General features: G+C 45.5%; 1 protein-coding gene across 3 annotated transcripts in view; it reads right to left on the reverse strand.

Moving 5' to 3' along the window:
* The window catches only part of TUBGCP4 (tubulin gamma complex component 4), a 37,869-nt gene that overhangs the window by 15,377 nt on the left and 2,339 nt on the right, over nt 1-20,153 (reverse strand). For all 3 annotated transcript variants that reach the window (XM_063314530.1, XM_063314527.1, XM_063314531.1), the window contains exons 5-7: nt 16,131-16,187; nt 15,781-15,860; nt 15,314-15,515 (exon numbers count right to left, since the gene is read on the reverse strand). In XM_063314530.1, coding sequence (XP_063170600.1) covers nt 15,314-15,515; nt 15,781-15,860; nt 16,131-16,187 — 339 coding nt within the window. The remainder of the gene's footprint in view (nt 1-15,313; nt 15,516-15,780; nt 15,861-16,130; nt 16,188-20,153) is intronic.

Below are 20,153 nucleotides of genomic sequence, written 5' to 3' on the forward strand. Positions count from 1 at the left end.
GCTTCAACTGAGAACCCTTAAGGCCAACCACCTGCTGCTGTGCAGAGGAGGAACAGAGTGTGCAACGCAGAGAAGCGGCAGTGGAAACTTGCTGTAATGAGGAGACATGAAGGGAAGGAGCTAAGTGTGACGTGGTGGGGGAGGATTCATCCGTGTGTTTGGAGGTGTTTCTGAGTATTTAGAGGCTTGGGGTGGCTGCTGGGCCTCCTGTCTCTAGCAAGCAGCAGGTGGAATCAGAAAGCCCTTGGGACGGAGGATGGGCTAAAATCCAAACTTAAATGGAAATAGAGTGGATCTCCAAAATATACTTAAACAATCAGGCTAAACATAAAAATGCCAATCTTCTAAAAGAGGTATGAAGGTGGACGGCCAGCAGGGGCAGGATACATGTGGTACAGTGCAGAGTGTCACAAGCATGGCTATCTGACCAATGGACAGAGATGCTGGGGGTGCTTTGTGCAAGGAGCTTCTGGTGCTCGGGGACTGAGCCTGGCCCTTAAGGCCAAAGTAGTTCTACCGGAAGCAGTAGGAGAGGCAGCAGGACAAGGCCCCTGGGGCATGATAGCCAAGCCCCCTCATGGGATGGCAGCTGAGGGAGGGAGGGTCCTGGGGAAGGGGGTAGCCAGTGCTCCCTTAGAAGAATGGGGCCAATTACTTAGGGGCCGAACAGATTTCCTCTCACCCTGAGGGCTTTCCTACCTGGGCTTCCCATGGTAGGTGATATGACAATCAGGAATGTAGCTAGCTGGGTGTCTGGTGGGCCTGCTGACCGCATGGTGACTTGTGTGCCTGGTGCAAAGGTTGTAGGTGTCACCTAGATAGGCTGCTGGGTGGTGCTGGCGAAGAAGTGGTTGTCATGGTGAACGTGGGCACCTAAGATGTAGCTGGGAGATCCTGGAAGCCGAATTCAGGTTGTTAGGCAGGAAGCTGAAAGCCAGGACCTCTAGGGTAGCTTTCTCTGAAATGCTACCTGTTCTAAGCACAGGACCAGCCAGGCAGGCAGAGTTGAAATGTCTCAACGCATGGACAAGACGGTGTCGGGAAGAGGACTTCCTATTTATTAGGCACTGGAGAACATTTTGGGAAAAGCTGGATGTCTTCTGGGGGGATGGGTTCCACCTGAACCAAAATGGGGCCAAACTGCCAGTGTTTAAAATTAAAAAGATGGCAGAGCAGCTGTTTGTTTATTTATGGGACTTATATGACCACCTGTGAGGATCGTGGCCCTTGCACCCTTATTATTAGAAATCCACAGTACAAGCCATTAAGACATATGAAGATTCTTTAATAAGGAGAATTGACCAACAATCTGGCAAAGTCACATCTGAGGCTTTGTGCCTAAAGCATTTGAATAAAATTCTTTCCTTTCCCCTTCTTCCCCGTTGCCATGGCTACCAGACCTTAATGACTCTGCCTGTCTCACTCTGGTTTTGATCTTTCCAGATGGTGCCAGGCAGCGATAACATTTCTCCCAAACCACCTTTTATAATCGACAGGAATGCAAGCCTGCTCCTATACTGTTCAAACTGTTGCTGCACTCTAATGCTGTGCTCTGCTGTCTACTTAACTAACTACAAAAGCCACGTCAGGAGGATGCATCCAGATGCCATCAACTATTGCCTCCTGATTGCACCAGTTCTGACACCACCTATCTCATACAATGACGCAAGGTGGCTCACAACAATTCATAAAACATGGTTAACAACAAAGGTATCCTTCCCCCCAGGTGCCAGACCAAACTTCTTCGCAGCTCAACCCCCATCCTAGCCCAATGCTTGGGGGAAGAGCCAGGTATTTACAGCCCTCCAGAAGGCGAAAAGAGTAGGGATTAAACTGAGGGTGAGGGGAAAGCTGAGAGGAGCTGAGTGTCATGATCACCGTTGAGATGCTTGTGACATCGCAACGGCTCACATAACAAAGAAATGAGCACCAGGCGGATTAAGGAAAAAGGCAACTAGCTAACAAAAGAGAGCAACAGGTGCTGGCAACAAAGTATCGATTCTAGCCAGAGGCACAGGGAAGGAAGAGATACAATGTTGCAAAGGAGGTAATTGACAACACCCGACCACGAGGCACGCCAGAACCGTCAGAAAGATTACGAGCCGGATCGCCCAGCAATGACCCATCACCGGCCGGGAAAAACAATTAAGAAAACACCCGAGGCATAGGAGGGGCTACACGACCCCTCACCTACCGGCGATGGAACCAACGGGGCTCGGGGCACACTCGGAGAAGGAGGGGTGGAGTGCTGACCGGTGCGGGCTATTTAAATCCCGTTCCGGCGCGCTCCACTCACTCTCAGCTTTTCCAAGGGCATGCATTCTATACTCAAATAAAACCAGAACCTAAAGCCTACACTAGTGTCTGTGTTTTACTGGGTAGCAGGCAGAGCCTGACACTGAGGTCCGGAAACAGTCATTGCTTAGGGAAGGAGCTGAAAAGAATTATGTTTGTTCTGAAGGGGAAGCAATATAAATAGGAGAAGATAACAAAGTCAGATGTGATGACCATTCAACAAGGCCGAATGAAAGAAGAAAACGTGGCACAAACCAAAAGAATCAAAAGAACACAGTGAAAGATGAGAACACAGGAGCCTGCAGGCCAAAATAGGTGAACTGGAATGCCTGGTCATGGAAGAGAGTATAGATGTAGTGGGCATAACTGAAACTATTGAGTGAGGGATTATCAGTGGGACAGGCTATTCCTGGTTACAAACTCCATAGAAAGGTCATGGTACTGACGGGGGAGGAGGCAATACTAAACCTACTCTTAGGTAGTGCTGAGGACCTGGTGAGAGAAATATATTCAGTCAAACCGGTGGGGAATAGTGACCATAATGCAGTAAAATTCAACATTCAAAGAAGCAATAACCTACACAGCAGGTCCCACACAGTCTACTTGACTTTAAAAAACGGGATTTCTCAAAACTGAGAAGAGTGGTGAAAAGAAAACTCAAAGGGATGACTGAAAAGGTAAATTCCCTCCAGTAATCTTGGCTGTCATTTAAAACCACAAAAATAAAGACTCGGGCACAAGATATTCCTACAATTAGGAAAATGGCCCCGAAGTCCAAGAAGAGGCCTGCATGGTTGGCCAGCACTGTAAAGTCTACATTATTAGAACCAAGAAAGTATCATTTATATAGTAGAATACCTGTCCTAATGAAGAAAACAAAAAAAAAAAGGTATAAACTCTGGCAAAAGAAACAAAGAATCAGTGAGGGAGGCAAAAAGAAAATGTGAGGAACATAGAGATAAGAAAAAATTCTTCAAACACATTAGAAGCAGGAAGCCAGCCAGGAAGGCCATTGGCCTCTTGGATGAAGGAGGAGTCAAAGGTGTGCTAAGAGGAGAGAAGGAAATTGCAGAGAAGCTGAACAAATTCTTTGCTTCTGTCTTTGGAGAAGAAAAGGTGGGGCAGATCCCCGAGTTTGAGCTCCTGTTCTCAGGAAGGGAATAAGACAAACTGAGCCACAGAGTGGTGAGCAGAGAAGAAGTGCTAGGCCTGACTGACAAACAGAACTCATCAACAGACCACCTGGCCCCGATGGCATCCAACTAGGGTTATTAAGGAGCTCAAAGCCAAGACTGTGAACTTTCTAAGTAAAACACGCAACCTGTCTTTACACTTGGCCTCTGTAGCTGAGGTGGCCAATGTGAGTCCAGTTTTTAGAAAAAACTTATGGAAATTATAGGTCTATCAGGTTAGCATCTGTTCTGGAACTACAACCTTGCTCAAGGATACCCAATGTGGCTTCACTAAGGGACAACCCTGTTTAACTAATCTAGAATTTTTTTTAGGGTGGTCATAAACATGTGGATAAGGGTAAGCTAGTAGGCATCATCTGCTCTGATAAAGTCCTGTCGAAGACTTTTCAGTCAGCTTAACAGCCATAGAATACAAGGTGGATAGAATGGATATTCTACTCTGGATAGGTGGATATTCTACTCTGGTGGATAGAAAATAGAGTAGAATAGAAAACAAAAAGTTGGAGCAAATGGACATTTCTCACAATGGAGGGATATAGCTTGAGGGGTCCCCTGGGTTCTGTCCTAGGATCAGTACTTTTTAACATAATTATAAACAATCTGCAATGGGGCAAAACTAGTGGAATAGCCAAGTTTGCTGATGGTGCTAAATTGTTCAGAGTGGTAAGAACAATTAGGGACTGTGAAGAGCTCCAAAGGGATCTTTGCACATTAAGGGAGCAGGTGTCAAAAGAGCAGAGGCCATTCAATGTGAGCAAGTGCCAGGCGATGCATATTGATGCCAAAAATCCTCACATTGGTGCCCAAAATCCTAACTACTCATACAAACTAATGGGATCAGAGCTAACAGTGACTAATGAGGAAAGACATCTTGGAGTAACGGTAAAGAGTTCAATGAAAATGCTAACAAGTGTGTGCATCTGCTGTAAAAAAGACCAACAGCACGTTAGGGATAATAAGAAATAGTACTGAAAATGGAGATGTCAGTATCATAAAGCCCCTACATAAACCAGTGGTGGCGTCATGAGTGAGGATGGTGAGCAGGGGGCTCCCATCCAGGCTGTAAAGCGCATGTGTAGTACTGAGGAATTAGGTGGCCATTCAAAGAGACACAGATTGGGCCCACCTTAGTCTTTGGGGTTTATATGTCTGGGTTTTCCCACGCTTCTTCAGTTTGTTAGGATTCTCTGTTATGTAGCAGTAATAAAACACTAGAGACCTACTCCTTGTCTCAGCATGGTTCCTGGCTGTTAGGACATCAATCCTAACAAACTCCTACTCCCATCGAAAAAGGGAGGAACAAAGAATTTAAAGGGGAGACATTTGGAAATGTCTTCAGAAAACCAAGAAATTCGGCTCGCCATCCAACAATTGGCAGCAGCCCTGCAACAACACCAACAACAGGTAGATCTACAGGTCAACACCTTACAAGCTGCCATGCTACAGCAGTTACAACAACCAGCTCCGATTAACCCACAACCGGTGCCAGCAGCAGCAGCAGCTCCGCCAGTAGTCTTGAGATCCCAGGGCAGTCTACCAGAGAAGTTTGGAGGAGAAGCAGGACAGTTGAGAACCTTTCTCACACAGTGCACTGTTTTTCAACAGCAGACCGGCAGAGTTTCCCACAGACAGGACCAGAGTCACCTTCATCCTAAGTCTGCTAAAGGGACCAGCAGCCAAATGGGCTATTCCCATGGTGGAGAACAACGACCCGATTCTCAACGACTACCAGAACTTTTTGGCAAGTTTCCGAGCACACTTTGACGACCCGATCAGAGAGGTCACTGCCAGCCGGGAAATTCGGAAGCTCAAGCAAGGTAACAAGAGGGTGGGAATCTACATTGCTGATTTCAAGTTGTTAGGAGATCTGGACTGGAATGAGAGTGCCTTGAAAGACCAATTCAAACAGGGGCTGGATGAAGAAATTAAGAATGAATTAGTGCGCCAGGGAACACCAGCTAACCTAGAAGTCTTATATCAGTTGTCTGTGGTCATAGATGCCAGGCTAGAAGAGCTCAGACAGATGCAGCCGGGGAGAAACAGGGCCCTCAGAGCACTTCCAGGATTTCCAGCTCTCTCCGTGGCATCCACTCACTCAGGACCAGAGGAGCCGATGCAGATTGGGGCGAGCAGGAGGCTTATTTCCGAAGCTGAGAGGCAGAGAAGGAGAGAGAGAGCCCTCTGTTTTTACTGTGGAGCCCAGGGGCACATGGTGAGAGCTTGCCCAGCGAGAAGCCAAGCAACTTCAGTAAGACCCCCAGGGCAAGCAGCTGAAACAAGAGCCATCTCCGCCTCTGCTTCCAACCAGGGAAACTCCGTCGGTCTTCCTCCACAGAGCTCAGCAGGGAGACCGTCAATCAATTAAGGAGGGCTCATTCCGAGGATTCCAGGCAATCCTTTTACTACTTACCAGTAATAATGCATGTCAACCCAGAGCACCAGGTCAAGCTAGAGGCCATCGTGGATTCCGGAGCTTCAACCAATTTTATTGATGTGCAGACCGTACAAGACTTCAACATCCCGACCATAGAATTGCCATGTCCCATAGAAGTGGAGACCATTGACGGCCAGCTCCTCAAGGCAGGGCCGATTAGAAGGTTCACAGAACCGGTGCAACTGACAACGGGAGACCACACTGAGTGGATCCAGCTTTATGTTACTGCATCGCTTAATGTGCCTGTAATCCTAGGCATGCCTTGGCTGAGGATCCACAACCCATTGCTGAACTGGGCTACGGGAGCAATCTCCTTCCCAGCTAAGGAATGCCAGCACCACAAGATTCAAGCCGCTCTCCGCTCTCCAGCAACCAACGCAGTCACGGAAGCAGGGGGGCTCCAGTTGCCAGCCAAGTATGCAGATTTCGCAGACGTTTTCAGCGAACAAGAGGCCACAGCACTACCCCCCCCAATAGGGACTGTGATTGCACCATTGAGTTGATACCAGGAGCCAGGATTCCAGCAAGGAAACAATATCCCATGTCTCCCAAAGAACTAGCCACCTTAAAGGATTACTTGGATTCTAATCTCCAAAAGGGGTTCATCCGACCATCTACTTCCCCAGCGTCTGCTCCTACCTTCTTTGTACCAAAGAAGCCTGACCCATTGGCACCTGCAACCCAGGAGACACCCATGAGAGTGGTCCACGATTTCAGTTTTTTAAATAAACAAACAAAAAAAGAAACTTATCCACTGCCTTTAATCTCTGATTTGCTGGATCGCTTACAGAAAGCACGCATTTTTACTAGGTTGGATCTCAGGAATGCGTACAATCTGATCCGGATGAAAGAGGGGCATGAATATCTAACTGCCTTCGACACCAGGTTTGGTAAATTTGAGTACCTTGTTTTGCCCTTTGGCTTGTCTAATGCAGGAGCCATATTTTCCAGATTTATGAATCAAATTTTCTCTGATTTACTAGATAAGTATCTGGTCATTTATCTAGATGACATATTAATATTCTCTGAGGATGCTACAACTCATGTAACCCATGTACGGAATGTCTTACAAAGACTGAGAGAGAACAAGCTGTTCGCCAAGCTAGAGAAGTGTGCCTTTGATTTAACTGAATTACATTTCCTGGGCTATAAAGTATCAACAGAAGGCATATCCATGGATCCTTCTAAGGTCCAGGCAATTCTCTCTTGGCCACCTCCCTGAAATGTTAAAGAAGTACAAAGATACCTAGGATTTTGCAATTTCTACAGGCGGTTCAAAAAAACTTTAGTGACAGGGCTAGACCCCTCACACAGCTTTTGAAGAAAGGATCAAAATTCATTTGGGGGGAGAGAGAGCAAGCAGCCTTCCAAGAATTTAAGCAACGCTTTGCATCCCAGCCGCTGTTAAGACACCTTGATCCCACGAAGCAATTCATAATGCATTCAGATGCTTCCGATATTGCCATTGGGGCAGTGTTATTGCAATATACAAACAAAACCGAGAATACATTGCTTCCGTGTGCCTTTTTTTCACGCATGCTCTCACCAGCAGAGAGAAACTATGATGTTTTTAACAAGGAGTTGCTAGCAATTAAAGAAGCATTTCAAGAGTGGAGGCACTGGCTAGAAGGTGCAGCCTTTCCTGTGAAAGTTTGCACCAATCACAAGAATTTACAGCTTCTACAAAACACCAGATCCCTCACCCCACGCCAAATCAGATGGAGCCAGTTTTTCTCCCGTTTCAATTTTGTTATTTCTTATGTGCCCGGGGCACAGAACTGTTTGGCAGATGCCCTGTCTCGATCCTTTCAGGCAACCCCCGCCACTCACCAGGAGGTACAGGCTACTATATTACAACCTCACAACTTTGATCAGTCTATGAGGGGGAACCAAACAGAGATTTTAGCAGCAGGCAGACAAGCAGAGGACCTATTTACAAGAGTCAGAGCTCAGCAGCAACAGGACCCGTATGCCAGGGCCAGGATGGATGACCTACAGAGGGGCCCGCAAGACACTGCCTCCCCATTTAATGTGGAGGCAGGAATCCTCTGGCATAGTGGGCGATTATATATTCCCCCTTCATTGAGGGAAGAAGTACTGAGACTTTGCCATGACCATCAAACGGCAGGCCACGGAGGTGTTTTCAAAACTCTCCATAGAGCTCTGAGAGACTACTGGTGGCCTAAGATGACTGCAGACATAAAGGGTTACGTTGCTTCTTGTCATACCTGTAGACGAGCCAAGCCTCTCCCAGAGAAGCCCACAGGACTCTTGCAACCCCTACCCACCCCCAGTAGGCCTTGGGATACAATCTCCATGGATTTCATCACTGATTTACCCCCGGTCCAGGGGCTGACTTCCACACTAGTGGTGGTGGACCTTTTCACAAAAATGGCGCATCTTATTCCTTGCAAGGGCCTCCCATCTGCACCAGCCATAGCGCAGTTGTTCATGGACCATGTTTTTAGGTATAGAGGCATGGTGAATCACTTAGTGAGTGACAGAGGCCCACAGTTCACTTCCAGGTTCTGGAGGGCCCTTTTCCAGTCATTAGGGGTCCAGATCCACCTGTCATCATACGTCATCCTGCTAGTAATGGGCAAGCCGAGAAAATTAACCAATGGTTACAGCAGTATCTCAGGTGTTACACCACTTATCAGCAAGACAATTGGCCAGCCCTGCTCCCCATGGCAGAATTTACATATAATAATTCTGTACAGTCCTCTACCAAGATGTCTCCTTTCCAAGCACTCTACGGGGTTAACCCTCGGGTGTTGCCCACCTCTTCCCAGCAGGGAACTGTTCCAGCCGTGGCTGATTTTCTTAAAGAGCAACAAGCTGCACAGGAGTTGTTAAAGGAGCAGCTGAACAGGACAAGAGAGCTGCAGATGCTCACAGACAAGAGGGGCCAGCGATTGCAGTAGGAGACAGTGTGGCTCTCTACCAAGTTTTTGACCTCTACCAGGCCCTCCAAGAAGTTGGACTCTAAGTTTGTGGGCCCTTTCACTGTGGCGCAGCAGATAAATCCAGTGGCTTATTGTTTACAGTTACCAGCATCCATGAAAATCCACCCAGTCTTTCACAGAGCCTTGCTAGCCAAAGACCCTCCCCCAAGTGCCTTGCGATCGCAACTGCCCCCCCCACCTCCAGTAATTGTGGAGGGGGAGGAGGAATACGAAGTTGAGGAAATTCTGGACTCTAGGAGGAGGGGAAAGGGCATCCAATATTTCATACACTGGAAAGGGTACCCTGAGGAAGAGCGCACGTGGGAGAATGCCAGAGATGTACATGCTCCAGCACTGGTTCATCGATTCCATCAGCCTTTCCCTCACAAACCCAAGCCTCGCACTCTACCAGAGATTCCTCACTTGGATGAGCAGGCAGAGGAATCCCAAGCAGAGGAGTTCGTAAGTTTGCACCTTCCACCCCCGCCTGAAGCCTTGACTCCAGTTACAGAGGAGGGGGGGGGGCCCGCAGCCCTCCACCTCAGGCGTGCATTTCCCAGGGTGGAGGGGGGACGACTCTTCTAATTATCTAGCTATTTTCCAGCAGCGGCCACCTGGGCCAGATGCGTTATCAGACCTGGAGAGCAGCACTGAGTCGTCCGTGGAGGAGTTTTCCTTTGAAGACTTTCCATCGTTCCCATGGGAGCTTGGAGGGGGAGATGGACTCTCATGAGACTCTGGAGGGAGGAAGGAACTCTGGAAGGGAGGGGGCTGAAATGGAATGTAAATCTGGAGGGGAGGGTGATGTCATGAGTGAGGATGGTGAGCAGGGGGCTCCCATCCAGGCTGTAAAGCGCACGCGTAGTACTGAGGAATTAGGTGGCCATTCAAAGAGACACAGATTGGGCCCACCTTAGTCTTTGGGGTTTATATGTCTGGGTTTTCCCACGCTTCTTCAGTTTGTTAGGATTCTCTGTTATGTAGCAGTAATAAAACACTAGAGACCTACTCCTTGTCTCAGCGTGGTTCCTGGCTGTTAGGACAGGTGGGACGCATCTGGAATATTGTGTGCACTTCTGGTCACCGCACCTCAAAAAAGATACAGTAGAGCTAGAGAAGGTTCAGAGGAAGGCAACTAAGAGGATCAAGGGGCTGGAAACACTGTGGCATTTGGGGCTTTTTAGTCTAGAAAGGAATTTTCTTGGCAACGTTTTTTACAAGGTAGGTTGCCAGGTCTTTCCTTAGCCAGCAAAATTCTACTGAAAATCATACAACAACGCCTGGCTCCAATCATAGAAAGGGAACTGCCAGATGTCCAAGCTGGTTTCAGATGGGGTCGTGGCACCCGTGATCACATTGCAAACGTACGATGGATAATGGAAAAATGTCACGAATTTCAAAAGAACATTTATATGTGCTTCATCGACTACAGGAAAGCTTTTGACTGTGTTGACCATGACGGACTATGGAGAGCCCTAGCAGACCTTGGCGTGCCACTACATTTGGTGAAGTTGGTAAAATTGCTGTATGTAAATCAGGAAGCCACTATATGAACTCAATATGGAGACACTGATTGGTTCAAGATCGAGACAGGTGTGCAACAAGGTTGCATTCTGTTACCTTTCTTATTCAACTTGTACGCCAAAGTGATCATCAGGAAACTGGAGCTAGACGAATCAAAAATTGGGGTAAAACTTGGTGGAAGAAACATCAATAACCTTCAATATGCGATAATACAACCCTCCTCTCAGAAACCTAGGAAGGCCTAAAGCACTCATGAGATTCAAAGAAGAAAGGGAGAAGTTTGGCCTCTTTCTGAATATCAAAAAGACCAAACTCATGACAACTACAAGGAATGGAAACATCAAAACAGTAATTGATGGAGAGGAGGTGGAATGCGTGGAAGAATTCACCTTTTTAGGATCACTGGTCAATCAAAATGGCAAATGCAGCCAAGAAATTAAACACCGAATCATGCTGGGTCACATAGCAATGATGAGTATGAATCAAATTTGGAAAAACAAGGATGTAGACTAGTCCGCACTGTCGTGTTCCCCATAACTACATATGGCTGTGAAAGTTGGACGATGAGAAAGTTGAATAGAAGGAAAATTGATTCGTTTGAACCATGGTGTTGGAGGAGGCCCTTGCGCATCCCTTGGACTGCAAAGATAACAAAAATGTGTTAAAGTGCATAAAACCGGTCATGTCACTAGAAGGAAAAATCACAAAACTTAGACTTAGTTACTTCAGTCATGTCATGAGATCAACATTGCTGGAGAAAGACGTTATGCTTGGAACGGTCAGTGGCAAAAGACGACGAGGACGCCAAAGAACGCGGTGGTTGGATGTATTCAAAGCAGACACAGCCCAAAATATAAAGCAACTGAAAGCAGCTGTACAAGATTGGAAATCATGGAGAGAGCTGGCTTATGGAATCGCCAAGGGTCGGATACTACTGAATGGATAATTTGAGTCTAGAACAGAGGCAAATGAGAGCGGACATGATTGAGATGTATAATATTATGCATGGTGTGGATAAAGTGGGCAAGGAGAAAGAAGCTATTTTTCCCTTCCCAAAAGACTAGGACCAGAGGTCACCCAATGAAATTGAAACCTGACAGGCAAAAGGAATTTTCTTTTACACAATGTGTAATTCAACTTTGAAATTCGCTACCGTGAGATGTGCTGCTGGCTACCAGTTTGGCTGAATTCAAAAAATGGTGGGACCAATTCATGGAAATCCTGGGAATCAATGGCTATTAGCCTTGATGGCAGAGTGACTGCCTCTGAAGGCCATCTGCTGGGAGACTAGGGGGCTTCCTTGTGCAGTTGGTTGGCCACTGTGAGGGCAGATTGCTGGACTAGATGTACCAAAAGTCTGATCCAGAAGAGCACTACTTATTTTCCTTCTCACTAGCTTTACCTATACACTGGAGTCTCCTCCCTCGAGTAGCTGAATTGACACTCTTGTTACTGGTGTTTTGTCCACAGATGAAGATCTTCCTTTTAGGGTGGTATTCTCTCCATCAGCACTCAAGATGAAATCATTTTGGGGGGAACCACCTTGATGTAGTAGAATAACCCTGGCAGAAGCATAAATTGCTGGAAGCATCACCCTTGTCAGCAGCGTGTAAAGAAGAGGGCTGAAGCTAATGGCAATCCACAAGAAGGCTAAGGATGACTGGGGCTCTGCAGGCATAAGAAACCAACTCCTCTGGGAAGGGGAACTTAAAATTTCAAGATACTTTAATTGAGTAAATAATAATTTAATAATAATTTATTAAACTTGTGTGCCACCTGACAACAACTCTGGACAGCTCACAACAATCAAAGAAATTACAATAGAATCAATAAAAGATAAAAGATGGCAAGTGCAACAGACCAGATGGAATGAAGCGAGGGGTCTCACTGTCCCTCGCCAAAGGCCTGGGGGAAGAGCCCGGTTTTACAGCTCTTCTAAACAGCAGCAGAGTGGGGGCCATCTGGATCTCGGATGCAAAGAAATGCAAAATATAATAGGATTTTAGGGAATTATCTATTTCCTGCCAATACTTGCTTCATGTAATATATTAATTAGATGAGACCTTATGGATCATACAGGTCAATCTCCACGCACTCCTCTGTAGGGCTTACAGCAATCTAACATCTACCTGTGGCTGCATGGGAAGGCACATTTCAGAAAACACCTTATGCAAAAAAGGCTTGCCCCTGTCAGCCTGGGATCACTGGATCACTCTCTGTTACTCTACTGCAGCTTCTACGGAGATACTTATAGCAAATGTCTAGACCCCCTCATTAGACTGTTCCCCAGATGAATTTATGTAAAACTGTGGGTTAAGGGCTCTTCTGTATCTGGGACTTTGTAATCTTTGATTCTAGATGGGGTGGCAGCCGTGGCCAGAAGGGCCTTTGCACAGCTTCATGTTGTGCACCAGTTACATCCTTTCCTGGATCAGGAGGCCCTTCGAACAGTCACTCATACCCTTGTTATCTCCCATATATTGCAATGTGCTCTACATGGGGCTACCCCTGAAGAGTATCCGGAAGCTTCAGCTGGTCCAGAATGCAGCCATGTGGGCTATGTTTGGCGCCCCTAGAAGGGGTATTTACTGTGCAAGCTGCATTGGGTACCAGTTTGCTTCTGGGTCCAATTCAAGGTGTTGGTTATCACCTTTAAAGCCCTACATGGCATGGGACCAGGCTACCTGAGGGACTGCCTCTTCCGTGCTACATCAACTCATCCCACCCAATCACGCGGAGAGGGCATGCTGCGGACCCTGTCGGTAAGAGAATTCCGTCTGGCGGGGTCCAGGAGGCGGGCCTTCTCGGCAGTAGCACCCGCCCTTTGGAACATCTTGCCCCCGGAGGTGAGATTAGCCCCATCGCTGCTAGCCTTCCGGAGGAAGTTGAAGACCTGGCTCTGCCACCGGGCTTGGGGCAGGGAGGAGAATCGACATACTTGGGGTTGGCTAGTGCCTTGAAGTGCCCCTCCTACGCAAGGACTGAATGAGATCACAGCCATCTAGACTTTATTTATATTTAGTAGCTATGTGAAATTGTTTTATAGTACACTTTTATATTGGAATTTTATTATATATGGTTTTTTGATTATTTTGTTGTAAACCGCCCAGAGTCCCTCCGATGGGAGGAGATGAGTGGTGATAAATTTGATAGATAAATAAATAAACTCCAAGCTGAGAAAGACCCTAAAACAACACAAGCTGTTGCTAAATTTGCATTTCTACATTGCTAATGGCAAATTAATATGAGACTGAGTACTAGTTATATTGTCATCAGTGTCATATGGTTCTGATCTCATTTTACTTTTCGTTTTAACACATTTTCTTATTTTACTGTATTTTACCTTATTTTTATATTCTTGGTGGGTCTGAAACCTATAAGGGAGTCATTCATTTACAATTTCACCCCGTTCAGTGCAGGAATCCACTAAACTATCTCTAACAGGTGGCTAGTCAGCCCCTCTTTGAGGTCCATCCTGTTCTCAGTGCATTGTTCTACCACCATTTAACTCTTCCTGTTAGGAAATGTCTTCTAACAGACCGGATCCTTTCATTCCCTTCAAGATACTGTCCCCCTTGCTCTTGGTTTCAAGAAGTGCCCCTGTGACAGCCTTTTAGATATCTGTATGTTGCAATGATATTTCCCTCCCCCTTGGTTTTCTATTTCACAAATTAAATACGCCCAGCTCATTTAAACCCATCTCTTGTGGGCTCTGATTTCCAAATACATCATCAGACACACAGCCCTCCTCTGAACCCTTTCCAGTTTCTCTCTGTCCTTCTTTAAACTGAGGTGCCCAGACATGAACTCAGCACTCCAGATACTTTACACCCACACTATTATAAAGGTAGGAATTCCCAATCCTCAACTGATGTCTTTGATCTCACTGTCTCACTAACTCTCATTCTAGCATTTTCAGCCCAGTTTTTTAGCCTACCAAGATCAGCTTGAATTAGCTAGGTCACCCAATCAGATCAGTAAATTCGATCAGCATTCCTTCCTTCTACCTCATCCTTCAAATAATCAATAAATATTCTGAAGAGGAGTGGACCCAGGACCAAGCCTTACAGCTCCCCGTGTGATTCCTCATTCTAGAGACTCTGGTGAATGGTGGGCACTCTTGGTTTTTAAATCAGTTACCATCCAGCCCACACTTGCTAAGTTTTCTGAATGCATGCAAAGTGTAAAGACAACATTGCTGCTTTTATTGCTTATAGCATCATTTAAATATCAGTCTTCTTCCCCAAAGACGTTTGTTACTTTGGTTTATTGAGCTTTGTTCACCAAATAAGACCTTGTGGTTGGCAAGGGAACCAGCCTCAGACCAGCAGCCTGAAAACTATATTCTGCTGCTATGTTACTCCTAGGCTATGCTGAAGTAAGTCCATTGCTGCTGTTGGCTTCTGTAAGGTTCTGCAAAGCCTTTGCAAAACACATGCACAAAAGTTGCTTTAAAACATGTTTACATTTGCTTAAAAAATAGTTCCTTTAGCCAATTTTGGTGTAGTTAGCTCTCAACATGGACCTCAACTGTCACCTCATGTAGCTCGAGATCAAAAATTGAGGGAGCAAGCACTTGTTTTGAATTCCCATTTTTCCCTATCACAGAACACTCAGAACATTTCAAGTTTTGTCCTTTAGACCAAAAAATACGTGGCTGAGGCATCTCAACTTTTATCTTGTTGGAGCACAGCCAGCTCAGATAGTTCTGATGAAACATTCCAGGTGGGCTGTTTTGCTCCAAGCTGAAAACAAGCCTTTTTTTTTTCAGTTTCATGCACGCCTCTAGAAAAAGAATGCTTCCTAAGTTCAACAAGTTAAGACTGAGGAACCAGCACAGAAACCTCCTTTTGGAGAACACTTAAAGCCCAGATCATCAATGAGATCAGAACGACTTCGGATTTCTGAACACCAAATCTTACCATATCCTGCAGCTCTCGTAGCTGCTTCCCTGTGAGTCCGCCAATGCCCAGATCTTCTTCTTCTTCTTCAGGCTGGGCTGCGATGATCCCCAGAGAGGGACCCTGCCTTATGAAGAACTCCTCATGCTGGTCCAATAGCAATCCATGCAACATCCAGGCAGAGAGCTGTTTGTACAAAACTGCATGGCACATGGCTAAGACCCTAGAGAAGTGCAGAAGGAAAAAAAGCTCAGGAGCACCAAGCACTGGCTTAACCAGTAGGCAGCAAATGGAACTGGCAGCCAGGCAGTATCTCCTTCTTGAGGAGCTGCGTTCCAATTAAAGCCCATAAATTCCAGATGCTCCGAATTGCTCTCTTTGGCCATTTGCCGAGCTAATAAAAAATGCCACTGAAAGCAGTGGCAGGGGAGGAGGAGGGGCAGATTTCTGGTGTACCCCTAAAGGCCTCATGGATCAGAGTTCCTTACTTTTCTAGAGCCTGATGCACAGGTGGCAAGCCACCACGACTATATTTGTAGACTGTCTCCAAGATCTGACAACCATGAACCTGCCAAGAAACAAATGCAAGCAAATCCGTTCCAGGACAGGAAACCAAAGGTGCCCAAACACCAGCTGCCCTCCAGAAGGCCTGAACCAACCATCAGCGACCACCTGTATTTACCCCTCCTCTTTCTATGTTTCTCAAAGAGTGGCAAAAGAACTTCTCTTCTGCATTTCTCATTCCAGCAAGATGAAAAGAACAAGCTTCATCTCAAGCTACGTATAGCTGGATACATCTTTTTATCAAACTGCTCCACAAACAACAGAAAAACTGTACCTTCTGGGTCTTTATCTGCTCTACTACAATCATCAATGAGGGAAACAGGAGCTGAAACTGTAAAACAAAAATCAGTATTTAAGAATATACTTGTTTGTTGAACTGGGGCAGAAAATAAATAGTTGCTTGGCAGAGTAAGACCTATTTAGCAATCTTGTATCTGGCACATGGAAGAACCTTTCTCCTGGGCTGCCTCCAAGCTATATAACATATTCCCTTTTGGCTGTGACTGTTCTTCTCTCTCTACTTACACTGGCATTTTTCAGCAAAATGGTACAACAAATGCTAAATAGATGCCACACAATGCTATTTTAAATAGGTAGAGCCAAAACAGCCTTAGTTACTCCATCCCATGTGGGAGAGTGCCCTTTCCAATTTTAGAATCTAACATATTAAAAAAGTAGGTTTGAAATCAGACAAAACTCTCAGCTAACCAGTAACTTCAGATTAAAAAAATGTAATACAAATATAGCAAGACACCAAGCTCAAGGCTGAAGCAATGCAACTCTGAGAGCCAGCCAATGAAGAGCACCATCCTAGGCTGCATGGGCTATATTCTATACGCAGAAAGAACGTAACTGGTGAAAAATCCCATCTTTTACTTTTTATCAGCAGAGGGACTCCCCACGTGGATCATCCAGATATTGCAGGCTTCATGTTAAATGTTGAACAACCTGAAATACTCTTCTTCCAAAGGAATGTCAGCCGCAAAATACATTGTTTTGTTTCCCCAAGCAAAGGACCCACTGAAGGCCACCCACCTGCCCACAAGCATCCCTCCCCTTGTGAACGTTACCCTGCAGTAAAGGGGTTTGCACATCCCAATGATGCCGTGAGTTTTAGCCCTGGGATTGTATACCCTGAGAATGGTCATCCGTTAGGGGCAGGCCACAAACAAGGGATCAGACTAAGTCTGACCCACTGGAAAAGGAAATGGCAACTTATTCTGGTGCTCTGCCAGGAAGCCCAACAACGTTCCCGACTGGGACAACATCAAGATGTTACCAGAAGAGGAGCCTTCTGGGTTGGAAGGTATCCAAGCTACTGGGGAGGAGCAGAGGGCAAGGGCTAGTAGCCCTGGTGCTTATGACGTGCTAGATTAAAGTTGAAAGGGTGTCTAGAGGCAACAGAAAAGGCTGATGCTGCAAAGACAGGTATACCTTGGGAAGTGGAATATCAGACCATGAAACAAAAGAAACTTGATGCTGCCAGAGCAGAAAAGTCAAGACTGATATTCTGGGAATCAGCGCTTAAATGGACTGGAATGAGTCACTTCACAGCAGATGAGCATCAGATTTTCAACTGAGGACAAGAAAATCATAGAAGAAACGTAGTGGCCCTCATTATCCACAAAAGGGTGTTAAGAGGGTTTCAGAATTGTGGCTTGAAACAATCCCCCAAATGACAGAACAATGTCAGTCCCAATGAAAAGCAAGCCAGCCACACAATGGTGAAATGAGTCTTTGCTATCCAGATCCAGAGCAGCAGTAGCTGAACAGTTCCGTAACTTGTTTGTCGATGCAACACACACCCCGCCAAACGGTCACGTTCATTTCAGGCAGCTGAGGGGTTACAATGGGAGCAAAGTATCATCTGGAGCAACAGGAAAACTTGACATTGGGATATGAAATGAAGCAGGAGACAACAGTGCTGTCAAGAAAATTCAGTATTTTAGCAAATACCTTCTTCCAGTTCTACACATGGACTAGATTAGCAACACCAAAAATCGAACTGATTACATATTTCACAAGTGAAGATGGAGAAGTTCTGCTGTTATAAAAACAACTCTGGTGCTGTCAGGGAGTCAGATCACAAGCAGCTTCCTCCAAAATTACAAAAGAAATGGCAAAATTGACTTGATTGGGGACAAAGCAACAAGTACTTTTATAAAAGATTGGACACCTTTTATGGACTTTTTGCTGAAAATGGACAAGAATGAACTGGGATCTCTGGATTTGCTGATTAAAAAGGGTTCAATATGGGAAGGAGGGAACTATATAATGTAATTCTAAAGGGGGAGAAATGGTAAAAGTTTGTAACTGCTGTAAAGAAGATCGGAAACCGTGTCTTTAACTTTCTTTCCCCTTTTTTAAATCTGTAGTGCTTCTAGTACTTTTTCTTTTTCTTTTACTTATTTTTTCTTGTTTATCTTTCAATTATGTAAAAACTTTCAATAAAAATTATATATATAAAAAACAAAATTACAAGAGTTAAGGTGGATGGTAGGGGGTGGGCTACACTTGGGGAAGGGGAACTGGCTACTTGAGCAATATCCAAGAAGACCCATTTACAGCTATCCAAAAATACCTTGAGTGGAAATACGGTTAGAAGGCACTGCCTCTGTAAACATCAGGACCAATGGTTGTAGCGCCAGGCAAGTACCTTGAGGTTTGCAACCAAACTACAAGGAAAAAAACCATTCTCTCCAGCTCTTCACGCAAGTAAGTGTTTGCTGTTATGGGCCCAGGACCAAGCTCTGCTCTAAACCATTTTATTACTCATTCCAGTTTGATAAGCATGCTAAGCATTGCTTTCAAGCCAATTATAGATCCTTTTAAGATACACACTATCCAGTATATTTAGTTTGCAAATCAGAATGACATGCAACATATTGTCAAATGCTTTTTCCAGTAGTGTGCAAAACCTGAAATATTTTGAGTTTGAAATGATGTTTCACGTTTACCGTAAGTGTTCCAATGTTGTTTCAGCCATTCTGGAAGCATTTTGAGTTCAACTCTGGGCTGAATTTGAAACTGGTGTTTCAAACTTGAAACATCTTGAATTTAGACCATTGCACTCCGCTAAATATTTTATGTCTACAGCATATCACCCAGGAGGGCCTCCTATACTTCATTGAAATCTTTGGTTGCTTCAAACATTCTACCTTTATTTCTGGGGCATGCAATGAGTAATTAAGTAATTACTCATTGTTAAGTAATTAACTTGCCTAGAGTTGGCTATGGTTAGCAGCGATTCAGAAGTAGAGAGATCTCTATAGCTAGCTCCTTTTTCCTGAGTGAACCAAACTGAAAAATTAGGAGGGGAAATAGCATTTTGCCGAAGTCCAGTTATTTGAAGATATGCAGGGCTGGAACTGAATGTTCAGTTTGTACCTACTACAACAACGAAGAGAAACAACCCATCTAAGAGGATTTAACATCTAAGAGAGCCAGTCTGGGGTCGTGGTTCAGGTGTTGGCCCAGAAACCAGGAGGCGGTGAGTTCTAGGCCTCCCTCAGGCACGAAAGCCAGCTGGGGGACTTTGGGCCAGTCACCCACTCTCAGCCTAACCCACCTCACAGGGTTGCTGTTGCGGGGACAATAGGAAGCAGGAGTATTAGGTCTGTTTGCTGCTGAGAGGGAGGGAGGGAGGGAGAGGGAGAGAGGGAGAGGGAGAGAGGGAGGGAGGGAGAGAGAGAGAGAGAGAGAGAGAGAGAGAGAGAGAGGATAAAAATATAAAGATAATAAGTTATTGTTGTTGTTGTTATTATAGGTAGTCCTTGCTTAACTGCTGAGTGACCTTGGGCCAGTTACTCTCTCTCAGCCCAACTTACCTTATAGGGTTGTTGTGGTGGGGAAAATAGGAGGAGGAAGGAGTAGTAGGTATGTTTGCTGCCTTATTTATAAAAAAAATAAAATAAAGGTGGGATAAAATTTTTTAAAAAACTGTGACCGGCAACTCTGTTGCTAAGTGATGTGGTCATAAAGTGAGACTCATGTGACTATGCAGACTTGCGAAGGCAGTTGTGGCAGTCCCAGTTGCTGTCATTAGGTGAACCCTGTGTGGCCACAGCATCCCGGGGTCACGTGATAGCCATTTGCAGACTCCTGCCTGTTGACTTTGCTAGTTGGAAGTGAAGGTTGCAAATGGCAATCACACGATGCAGGACTGCTTCTGTGATGTCATAATTGTGAGCAGGTTGCCAAGCTCCTGAACTGCGATCATGTGACCATGGCGATGACATGAGGGCTGAAACTACCAGGACCCATTGCAAGTCCCCCTCGTTCAATGCCGTCTTAATTT

This window comes from Candoia aspera, chromosome 13 (genome assembly GCF_035149785.1).
Source record: "Candoia aspera isolate rCanAsp1 chromosome 13, rCanAsp1.hap2, whole genome shotgun sequence".
NCBI classification, from domain to species: domain Eukaryota; kingdom Metazoa; phylum Chordata; class Lepidosauria; order Squamata; family Boidae; genus Candoia; species Candoia aspera.